The sequence below is a fragment of the Etheostoma spectabile genome, chromosome 4, assembly GCF_008692095.1.
Source record: "Etheostoma spectabile isolate EspeVRDwgs_2016 chromosome 4, UIUC_Espe_1.0, whole genome shotgun sequence".
NCBI lineage: Eukaryota > Metazoa > Chordata > Actinopteri > Perciformes > Percidae > Etheostoma > Etheostoma spectabile.
This window is the reverse complement of record NC_045736.1, coordinates 7,077,198-7,089,649: the sequence shown is the minus strand read 5'-3', so window position 1 is coordinate 7,089,649 and position 12,452 is coordinate 7,077,198. Positions and strand designations below refer to the sequence as shown.

The window sequence follows — 12,452 nt, the reverse complement described above, 5'->3', positions numbered from 1 at the left end:
ATTCTGTTGCCGTGTTGTTTTTCATGCCACACCAGCGGACAGGCGGATTAACGTCTCCCTGATGAAAATTAACCATGTGTTCAGCGGCTCTGTGATCGTGACTTTGATGATGTCGAGTAAGAGCGTGGAGTGGCTGCAGGAGGAGCTGGAGTCCGGGGCCGGCTCTCTGCTGCTGCTGGACTGCAGAGCCCATGAGCTGTACGAGTCCTCGCACGTCGAGTCGGCCATCAACCTGGCCATCCCGGGCCTCATGCTCCGGAGGTTGAAGAAGGGCAACCTCCCCATCCGCTCCATCATCCCCAACAACGAGGATAAGGAGAAATTTGTCAAGCGGTGCAAGACGGACGTGGTGGTTCTTTACGACGAGGCGACCTCGGAGCGGCAGGAGTCCGGGATTGGGAGCTCCGTGCTGGGGCTGCTGCTGCAGAAACTGCGGGACGACGGGTGTAAGGCTTTCTACCTGGAGGGTAAGAGCAGCCGGCTTTAAATCCAAAAGCTTCTTCTGTGTTGTTGTTATTGTTGTTCCTTCAATTCATAAAACGGACACGTTTTTTAATTAACTAACTGCGACTGTTCCAATGAGGCATGGTATGCAGCTGTTCTTGAAGGTGTCACCAAATAGTAAACAGTTAACGCTAACAACGAGAAGTCTGATGATTTAACTGGGATTTGTGTGTCCGTGTTTTATCCTGTTTCTGGCTCTGTGGCGTAGCCTATCTGGACCGAACCGCTTGGGACAATATAAAATTTTGAATGGGGAAACAACATTTTCACATGTGATTAAGCCACTCGTGTTATACATACTCGTTATTATAGATCGTTGAATAGATTGTGGGTATTTAGCGACACTTAAAATAAATCCTGCTGTTATTATCCGACAACAGACTAAAGTTGGTGTCTTATTTATTAATTTTGACCTATAATGAGCCAGTTTTGTTTATTATAACAAAGCATATTGTTGGGCTACTGTTATTACGCAATGTAAAACGCAAAGCTGCACTGTTCTGTCAAAGTTCATTATGTACAGTAGGCTATGTATATGTAATGAACTTTGACAGAGCAGGTCATTCCCTTAAGATAATTGATTGTCGTTTTTATTCTTATTAGGACATAGCCTACTCTCTTAAATTATAGGCTGATCTAAAGAAGCATTCAACAATGTCTCAATATATAGTGCTGGATCAAATACGTTTTCAATTAAATGGTGCAAAAATGGCCCCGCCATGTTGTGTTCCTTCAGGGAAAGACTGGCGTTTTTTTCATGAATGAGCAGAGAAACAAGGAGAACTCTGAATAATCCTCCAGTAGGAAAATAAAAGATAGTACAGTCAGGCACGGGTAGAACATGTTGAAAATGTGGTTGCATCAAATATGTGGATGTAGCCGGCCAATTTGATTTATTAAAAATCAAAGAACTGTTTTACTGGACTCACAAGCCGAGCTGCCATTCACAAAAAGTCCACTGAGCTGAGTAGTGAGTGTTAACAGCAGAGCTGCTGCTCATTCCTCCCAGGACTCAGCTTTTCTCAATGGAGCACATCTGTCCGGCCTGTTTACTTAGTCATAATGACGTAATTAACACGTTATTTTTCTGTTATCTGGCACGTTGATAAGTAATGTATTGGTGCATGAAAAGATGGTATGACTGAAATAACTGCATTGTCACAAAAATCAATTATATTTCGTTTTTATTATTTGTGTATAAAGCCTTATTATGATATACTGGTACCTATTTTAAAACTATTTTTTCCGTTTTAAAATCGTTTTTTTTGTAAAATTAAAAACAGTTCTTCATCTATTTAATTTTTTTATTTTAAAATGAATTAATAAAAAATGTCTTGTCATTCAGGTTTATCATCCACCTCCTGTTGCATGTAGACTTGACATTGAGCTGCCATGTTGCAGATGTTGTATTACACAACCGGGGCACATTTTGTTTATACCAGTAAAATGCTTTACTTGGTTTTATCCTAATGTTCATTCTGTTCTTTTCCTTGTCCTCCAGGGGGCTTCAACAAATTCCAGTCGGAGTATCCCGAGCACTGCGAGACAAATTTGGACTGCTCGTGTCCCAGCAGCTCCCCACCAGCCTCCGTCCTCGGTCTGGGAGGACTCCGCATCAGCTCTGACTGCTCAGACGGGGAATCTGACCGCGAGCCGGGCAGCGCCACAGAGTCAGAGGGCAGCCCGCTGCCCAACAACCAGCCGGCGTTTCCCGTCCAGATCCTGCCGTACCTTTACCTGGGCTGTGCCAAAGACTCCGCCAACCTGGATGTGCTCAGCAAGTACGACATCAAGTACATCCTCAACGTGACGCCCAACCTGCCCAACATGTTCGAACACGAAGGGGACTTCAAGTACAAACAGATCCCCATCTCTGATCACTGGAGCCAGAACCTCTCTCAGTTTTTCCCCGAGGCCATTTCATTCATTGGTAAGTGAAGAGGACACTACTCAGTTTATGTCTCTGTGTGGGTTCTGTTATTTTACAACAGATCTTTTTGGTAACAGCAGTGTAACCATTAATTTCATTACCTATTTGTCCAAGGGGGCCTCTTCAAATTGCTTGTTTTGTATGACTAACAGTTCTAAACCCAAACTATCATACGTGACAAAGAAAAGAAGCGAAAAAAGCCGAAACCAGCAAACACTGTGTGTTTTTGCTTCAAAAATGATAAATGATAATCAAAAGAATTGGCGAATGTATTTCTGTCCAGCAATTGATCAATCAACTTATAAAAGTCCGAAAATAGTGACAAATGCTCTTAACAGTCTTCCAAAGGCCAAGTTGACATCTTCAAATTCCCAGTTTAAAACCCAAAAATATTCACTTTACTATCATAACATATCATAACATATCATAACTAAAATAAGCGACAAATATTTATATTTGACATTTTGCCAGTAAGGTTTTTGCTAAATAAAAAATTATTTAAATGGTCAATTAATCAATCAATTGCTTCAACACTAGTGTTGTTAAGTGTATCCTTTAGGACTCTCTTTGCCTACATTTATCCTAGATTTAAATCATATATCATGTCAAAAAAAATCTTCTTTCTGCTATATAATAGGTTTTGTGGAAATACTTTAAAACTGGATTAGTTGGATATTCTCTTAAGGCTCTGACACACCAACGCAACGGCCAACCGTTGGCAGAAAAGGCAGTCAGACAGATCATTTGGCTCCCATCGATCCAAAAAGTCCCTCAGAACAGACCAAAGAGACGCCGACTTGTCGTACGTTCTGCACGTGCACAAGACATATTACGTCTCCATAGCAGGTGCCACTAATCTGTATAGTCGGCCAAAAAATGGAAACCGTAAATGATAAACGTGTCACGTGGGTCTGGCTTCGCTCGAATTTCAAAGCCGACCATAATGGTGGCTCGTTCAGAATACAATCATATCAGTCTGTTCAGTTTGAAAGAGTTTTGTCAGATTTCTGTCAGATTTTGAGAGGCGTTCGTCGCGCTCATCCCACTCGTCATTTCCGGGTTAGCTCTCCACCAATCAGATTGGTCGTTGAGTCCGACTGCCCACTGGCCCAATTCAACAAGTCAAATCGGCCCAAATTAAAGCCGACGGCTCCTCCGACTGTCAACGGCACGGAACACACCAAACAGACTCCAAGTCACGACAGCTGATAATCCGATTGGTGTGTCAGGGCCTTTAAAAATTGCTTTGGTGAGCTGTATTTAGACGAGTTGGCTGTATTTTACTATTCCTGATTATAAATGTAATATCACAGAAATATAAAGCAAAGGTTTGAATAAAACATGGAAATAGATTTTTGAGAATGGGTTCATACTGAAGCCACAAGAATGAAAGCCCCTCATCTTGTCTCATTTTCAGTATTTCCCATAATTTCCTTCATTCCCTCTGACTTTATTCCCAGAGAATGAGGAAAAGAGCCTTTGTATTTGTATTAAATTGTCCAGACCCCCGACATTTTTCTTTCTTTTTTACGACTAAGGTTTCAGCTTAGGTGGGAGAAGTGTGACATATGCCAGAGCCAGAGGTCATGGCACATTTGTGTCATGCTGATGTTAAATATTGCTGTCTGGCTGGCAGTAATGTGCAGGGATTACATCAGGTTTTTTTAGTAACAGCAGGGTAATTATGGGTAAAGGGGAGAGGCTCTGGCTGAGAGGGGGACCCAGATGTGACCTTGCAGTGTTCGCTTTCATACTGCGGATTCCTTAAATATCTGAAATTACTGTGTGAACGTCTGGAGATGGAGGAATTTGATGCTTTCTGGCATTTTAACAGCATGATAAATGGACAATTCTAGCATTATCATGTATAAAGCACAAATAAAGTGATACTGCACACGTCTGCACAGTGTTCAGAACAGATTAACCACTGGTTACTTATTTGAAATCTGAGTCTCAAATAGTTGTGGAAAGTGAGCACACATCACATATAAATTTGATTCGGTATCCACTTGGCAGCCTGAGCTTGTGAGCCGACTGACCCTAATCCTACAACAAGAGATGCAGGTCGAGAGAGTGAGGAGAGGACGAGATAGAGATGAAGGAAAGAATAGGAGAGAGAAAGAAGAGGAAGAAAGGAAAGAAGCACTTAACTCTGGCCCTAATGGCCTGAAGTGATGCAAGTGCAAAGGCTGGAAACTGATAGAAGGTGGGCGAATGTAGCCTGTTAATAATGTAAGATGTTTTTCTATTCAGGTTTTTCTACAGACATTGAGAAAGGTCATTCTGGATTTAAAATATAAAAAGAAAGATCAAATTCTCAGCTCCCGTGTTTCGACTTGGAATACGCCGGCGTTATGCTGGATTGGTGACTTTCAGTGGAGTTGTATTGTGATTATATAATGTGTAATATCCTTATAAAGTCTATATTGTTCTCATCAATTTTTGTTGCACAAATGATTCTAATTTAGTTGTAATTAAATATGAACTAAATATTTTATTGTTTGAGTTATAGATTTTTGTCTGACACGTGAAGAATTTTGTAAAGAAATGTGGAACTCAGCCCATTGCTTTAAAGTGCCTGAAAACTTGGCTGTAAGCCATAATCCTTTTTTACAAAATTAAAGAGTCATGCCTTAATAAGCATGAATCGCATTTAAAGTTATTAAACAAATATTCCTAGGTAGTATTTATTAGGTTTCACACTGAAACCCCTCAGGTCTGATCATAGACGGTTGTGGCATCATGTTTTTCCATCTGAGCCCTGCCAACTCCAAACCAGTGGGAAAAATAAGAAATATGTTGTGTGAAACCAAAACCGTCCCAACTTTGGCAGAAGATTGTGTTTATGTAGGATCCCATCGCTCATAGTAACAAGCGTATCAACAAAATAGGTTTTCAGAGCCTTTTGCATAAATAACTGCTTGCACTATATACTGTAAATAAAACAGCAGCAAAATCATCATTAAACACGCCCTAATAAAATGCCATTTACCCGAGCATATAACATACGTACAAACAATTAGAACACGGTAACATAGTAATGTATCTCAATTCATAAGCACATCCACACAGCAGAGAAAGAAAATGAAAAAATATACGCAGACGGAGGAGTGGAAGCACTGCTGGGACTATTCAACCACAGGTGCTCCCTGGATATTGTGTTTATCTCTCATGTGAAGGGCTCACTGCATTAGTGGAAAATGATCTCATTTCCTAAATTTATAAAAACGCATGTCTTAAATGTCTCTCAAATTGCCATGAAAAATACATAGGCATTTTATTTTTTGCACAAAACCTACAGCATGCTTTGGATTGTTTTTGAAGGAGACATGCAATGTTTTGCTTCTGTCTTATTCATAACATGAAGATGAAGCACAGGTTTTAATCTAGTCCTCTCTCACGCTGTCCTCTTCTCGTCTTTCCCCCTCTCCGCCGCAGACGAGGCACGCTCAAAGAAGTGCGGCATCCTGGTGCACTGTCTGGCCGGGATCAGCCGCTCGGTGACCGTCACAGTGGCTTACCTGATGCAGAAGCTCAACCTGTCGCTCAACGACGCGTACGATTTCGTCAAGCGGAAAAAATCGAACATTTCCCCAAACTTCAACTTCATGGGCCAGCTCCTGGACTTTGAGAGGACGCTGGGCCTCAACAGCCCCTGCGATAACCACTCGACCTCCCCGACGCACGACCAGCTTTTCTTCACCACCCCCACCAATCACAATGTGTTTCAACTGGACACGCTGGAGTCCACATGAAAATAAGAGGGGGGACTGTCCCTTTTTTGGGGGGGTTTAAAGGTGGTGTTGTTACCAAGGTAACAAGCGGCTGCACTGGAGGGAAGCAGCCAGTTTTAATGAATGTTTTAGCCTTGTGAGGCTTGTTGTCTGAGAGCCTGGGCCGAAGCAGCGTCGGAGGGGTAGGGGAGGTCACAGATGCCACATTTTAACTACATAGTAGTTAAAAAAAGGGACTTTTTTTTAACCCAGAGGGAGAACTGAGAGATGGGTTTACGATGGCGTCCTCCTTGAGTTGAAATCAAGGCAGGTAAGAACCCAGATCAACTTGTCTTCTCACGCAGAACGGAGGAGACTTACCTAACTGAGAAACTGAGCGAAAGACGCAGCAGGACAGACAGCTTCATACAAAGATAGGAAATATCTACAGCGCTTGACTTATGAGACAACAACATCCTTTCTGTCTTTCTGTCTCGGCTCTTGAGGCCGAGCTAAGTGGTGCCAAGTGGAAAATCTGGGATTTCCTTGTAGGAAATCTCACTCTACTGAATGAAGAGTTTAACAAACCAAGGAATTAACACACACACACATACACAAACAAAGTATGTATGTTTGTACTGAATGTCTGTTAACGTACATATTAGAAAATGTGTGGGCAATCCTTAACAAACTCAGTATGTCTATATGCAGTTTTGTATGTGTTTGTGTACATTTACGCACAAATCTATTCCTTATATAAATATATACACATAGAAATCGTACCTATCCAATCCAACCATGGTTTAAGAGATTGTAAAACTAAAGAAGGGGAATGGGTGTGGCAACGCCAACAAAGAGGAACATTATTCCTAGTTGTCTTTTTTTAAAGTTTTGCATTTCTTTTGGGTTTGTAATGACCTAATGCAGTTTGCACAGTGGTGTAGCCATTGACTTGTTGGCACATGGAGCCAGTGCTGCAAGCAGGCAGATAAAGAGACATTCAGAGAAGAGGAGCGGAGAGGCCAGTCCCAGGCTGCGACGAGTCCCGACAGCTGCACAGTGGAGTGGAGGGGGGGGGCCGAACATAGGACGAGGTTAAGGGGTTAGAGGGTCAGGTTAAGGGAAAATACAAGCAGCGGGGTAGAACTAGGGCATTGGGGTTAGATATGGGCAAAGATACTGTAGAATTCACATTTGGCCAACTGTTTCTCAGTTTCTACTTCCATATGACCATTCATCCTGTTGCCTTATGTGAAGGACTAGTTTTCTCACCAGCTGTTTTGGTTAGTTTAGTTGTTTCATTTCAGTTTGAAACTTTACTATTTCATCACAGCATATTGTCCGACCATGTTTTGCCAAACTGGATTCTCACAGGTCTGATGGATGCTTAGGCAGTGTTAACCTTTTTTGGGCATCTTATTTTAGCTCACCTTGGGCAAGGAAGTGCCTCAAAACTTCTTTTTGCCAAAGGAGAAGTTGTTGAATTAGTTGCTCAATATTAGGTCCCTTTTAGGTAAAAATGCAAAAATTGGAGACTAGGACAAGGGATTGTATCCTATTCTCGGTGTTGGGATTAAGGTGGACTGGGACTGGCCTCAGATACAGACTGCACTTAGCTACTTCAATAGCTTCACGTCCCTTAACTGCATTGGAGAAAACAAAAGGAAGGTCGCTCTGCAAAGGGATCACCCATTTTGTCAAAGAAAAGTTTGTCTGATTTGATATAAATATATAGTTAATAGTAAACAGATCCATGTTATTTTGTATACCTGAGCATGCTGTGGTACTGTATGCTCTCTAACAGTAGACATAACTACAAGTTGGAAGTTGCTTTACGAGGTGGGAAGATGAATGATGAGGACCGTTTTTTTAACTGCTGTTGCTGCTGAACACAGCAGCACACAGCATGTGGTTAAAGAGTTTTTTGAATACCTGTCCACATCATAAGCACCTAAACTAGAAAGAGTCCAAAAACGTACAAATGCTGGGGTAGTTTTCCAATTAATGTACGTTTCCTCCGCGAGTTTTGAGAGACAGGGCGAGTAGCCCACGCCTCATTTGCACAAATTTCAGGTCCAGGCTACTTTATGCAAATCAGAGGCGTCCATCACACATATCCTTCTCTTGAAACTCCATAAAATCTTTAATACTGACCTCTGTAGATCTAAATTGAACACAGATTCAGAAGTGCATAGTTTACTTCTTGCATTCTCGTTGGTCCGTGAGCAGACAACCCACAGTTAAAAGCGTTTCTCCAAGTTTTGTTTGCTTGTGTGAAGAGAATTAATAACTGCTAGTGGCAAGTCCGTAAGCATCCAATGCTGGGAGGCGTGGGCGATTCCTCACGTCAAAAAATGTCCCTGTGGACATATGTACCCTTAGACTTATGGCAATGTCTGTTGGAACACTGGGCGTTATGCAAGATCATTTTCATAGTCTTATTCTAAATCTATCATACTTTTTGCATGTACGAGTCAGATTCAGCTTGTAACTCCACAAACATGTCGTAAATCGCTCATTTCAACCTGATTAGTGCCACTTGGTCATGAGACTGTGCTCATTTCTGAGTTGTGTTCATTAGCATAATCAACGCTTCAAATGCTTTATAAGGCTACCACTTTCATTCACAAAAATGTAAAACGCGGAACAAGATCAGCAGACATAACATAACATTTAGCACTGACAGTAGTCTTATAACTGCACCGTGAGCCATAACATGACAGAAACTGAAGAGGTTTTGGGTTTAGAGTGTGGTGATGTGGACATGGTCATAATAGAAACAAAGAACTGGGTTTCAGAAGGGACAGCAGTTGAATCTGAACAGGGTTGGTTCTAGCTGGCCTTATATTATCTTTCTAACGTCTTTCTAATGCTGACTGTTCAATACTTTGTATCTCAAAGAAAAACATTGTGTAAAAAGACAAAATTAAATGTTTGTTTATCTGTTATTTGAATCAAAACATGGTAATAATAGACAGAAAGCTGTCTTTTTTTTTACCGTAATGGGTCACACAAGGTCCACTTTGTTACTCTGCAATATATCAAAAACACTTTTTTTGCAGTATTTTGTATATCCAAGACCTCAACATTTTTTAAATCTTCTTCTTTTGTACTATATCTAATTCTAATATTCTAACTATACAAGATCCAGCTTGATATGGCTTATGGACTGAAGTAACATTTCACCTGGGGTGTCCAAAATGTAGGGCTGGCGTGCCCATTACCAACCTGAAAGAAGCCGTCACTAACACACATGCACATGAGCACTGCTTCACACATCCACAGCTGTGGTTCAGCATGCCAGTTATGTTTCACAATAGACGTCACCCAGCTTAAATAATTACAAGGTCTTTTTCCGTCTTGTTTTGATATGATGTGCTCTATGCTATTCCTGTGGCCTTTCAATATGAACATATACCTAAGTGTGTATGTATATATATATATATATATATATATGTGTGTGTGTATATATATATATATATATATATATATATATATATATATATATGTGTGTGTGTATATATATATATTTATGTATATATATATAAATATATATATACTGTATATATGTGTGTGTATATATATATGTGTGTATATATATATATATATTTATGTATATATGTATATATATATATATATGTGTATATATATATTTATGTATATGTATATGCACATGGATGCTATGAATTTATATGCAAAAGTTCCTCTCATATCATAGCATCAGAGATGAAGATAATACTACCATGCTTGCATGGCCTTCTTCTGTAGTCATATCCCACTTAGAATACACAATAAGAAAAATGACTTGATAACTTGCACCCTAGGATTGAAATATATTTCAGTACGGAGCTTTTCTATTTACAAAGAAAATGGTTGATTTCAAGCTGCTTTCTTGTGTGTTTTTTTTTTTGTCTTCAACAATGAAAGAGAAAGTCTTTTTCTCTGTTTGTAAATTTGCCAGATCACTGGAACGGCCGTTTCTGTGTCCTTAAACTTGTAGCTACATCTGAGAGAATGTGCTCGGGAGGGAAAGACGTGAATGAGCAAAAGTAGATAGAGAGGTGGTTGCATTAAATACAAAGTGAAAGAAAAAGTGAGTGATTTTTAAAAATGTTACCTCAGTGAGGAATTTTTCAGGGATTTTTTTGACAATGCATCGTGTTACGGCTTCAAACACACGTTGGATAGCTGTTTTGTATTGTGCTGTAAACAGTTTTTAAAAAAGATGCAATCTGTCTGTGTATAAAAACAAGGGGCATGTTAACCGGGGCAGTTTCACCTTTCTGTCTACTGAAGGAAATACGATTGACCCTATGTATTGTACAGTATATGGAAACAACACAAGACATGTTTATACCGCAAATAAATATTGAAATATTTTTTTTCTTTAACGTGCCTCCTTTTTATTTCTTACCACAAAATTACATAAAAATCACTTTAAGTAGTAATTACAATGCATGCAGATGGAATTTGCCTTGGTACAGTATTTGTTGGATTGATTGGTTTAGCAGGTTTTACTTTAAACGCGCTTCATCACGGAGAGGACTTTAAAGGAGCATTACTAATCATTCTTCCAGGGGTTAAAGTTGGCCGGAACCATCCGGAACTGCGCTCGTGCATCTTTGAATAATAAGTAAATTAATCAGATTTATCAGGGTTTCATTCTGCAGCAGTGCGCTGTCATGCCCTGCTAACGTTGCTTCCTCACAGGGCAACACCACAAATACCACAAAGCCATGTACTATAGTTGCATAGCTAAAAAGCCAAACACCAGTGCCTCACTTAGTGAAATAACACCCAGCAGTGATCACTGACCACGTAAGGAAAATCCTAAGTCCATATGAACGTACTTCAGAAGATAACGTGGAAATTATTCTAGCAGTAACAGAGTTTCTGATGCACCTCAGTACGGGGACCATGCCTGGGCTCATGGGTTTGATAAATACACTGGATGAGCGGCACAACATGCCCTCCCACACATATGTTTTAGCTAAGTTGCCATACCGGAGCTACACAAAACAATGTAAATTGAGAGTTGCAGCAGAGCTGAAAAAAATTGTTTTTTGCTGCTACAACTGACGTGGTCAAGCCATAGGATCGCTATGGCTGGCAGTGCCATAATTATTGTGCACATATATTGTGGGGTTTGAAAGTTTGGGCATCCAAGGTTAAAGTTTGTATTAATGTGCATTAAGAAGCCAAGAAAAGATTGAAAAATCTCCAAAATGCTTTAAATGACAGATTAGACATTAATATTATATGTCACAAAAAGTTTGATTTTATTTCCATCATTTACACTTTCAAAATAACAGAAAACAAAAAAGGGCGTTTGCAAACGATTGGGCACCCTGCAGAGTTAATACCTTGTACTGCCCCCTTTGGCAAGTATCACAGCTTGAAAACGCTTCTTGTAGCCATCCAAGAGTTTTTCAATTCTTGTTTGAGGTATCTTCGCCCATTCTTCCTTACAAAAGTCTTCCAGTTCTTTGAGATTTCTGGGCTGTCTGTCACACACTGCTCTTTTAAGGTCTATCCATAGATTTTCAATTATGTTGAGGTCAGGAGATTGTGAAGGCCATGGCAAAACCTTCAGTTTAGAGCCATACTCTCTTTAACTTCAGCTTTTTCACAGATGGCATCAAGTTAGCGTCCAAAATTTGCTAAAATTTTATTTAATCCATTTTTCCTTCAACTCGTGAAATGTTCCCTGTGGCACTGGCTGCAAGACAACCCCAAAGCATGATTGATTCACCCCCATGCTTAACAGTTGGACAGAGGTTCTTTTCATTAAATTCTGTGCCCTTTCTTTTCCAAACGTACCTTTGCTTATTCCGGCCAAAAAGTTCTATTTTAACCTCATCTGTCCACAGAATTTGTTTCCACAATGCATCAGGCTTGTCCATGTGTTCATTTGCAAACTTTAAATGCGGATTTCTGTGGTGAGGACGTAGAAGAGGTTTTCTTCTGATGACTCTTCCATGAAGACCATATTTGTACAATTATCTCTTTATAGTGGAATGGTGTACCACAACTCCAGTGTCTGCCAGGTCTTTCTGGATGGATCGTGCAGTCAAACGTGGGTTTTGACTTGCTTTTCTCACAATCCTGCGAGCTGTTCTGTCGTATATTTTTCTTGGTCTTCCAGATCTTGCTTTAACTTCCACTGTTCCTGATGACTGCCATTTCTTAATTACATTCCAAACAGAGGATATTGGCATCTGAAAACGTTTTGCTATCTTCTTATAGCCTTCTCCTGCTTTTCAGTTTCAGTTTTCTAGACAACTGCTTAGAAGAAGCCATGGTGC

The 12,452-nt window shown here is 40.2% G+C and overlaps 1 protein-coding gene across 1 annotated transcript in view; it reads left to right on the top strand.

Moving 5' to 3' along the window:
* dusp7 (dual specificity phosphatase 7) overlaps positions 1-8,855 on the top strand; it is a 9,305-nt gene extending 450 nt beyond the window's left edge. The window contains exons 1-3 of the mRNA XM_032512809.1: positions 1-467; positions 2,006-2,434; positions 5,873-8,855. The exon at positions 1-467 is cut by the window's left edge and continues 450 nt beyond it. Of these exons, the coding sequence (XP_032368700.1) occupies positions 62-467; positions 2,006-2,434; positions 5,873-6,189 (1,152 nt within the window). The 5' untranslated portion in view covers positions 1-61 and the 3' untranslated portion in view covers positions 6,190-8,855. The remainder of the gene's footprint in view (positions 468-2,005; positions 2,435-5,872) is intronic.
* Positions 8,856-12,452: the final 3,597 nt, after the last annotated feature.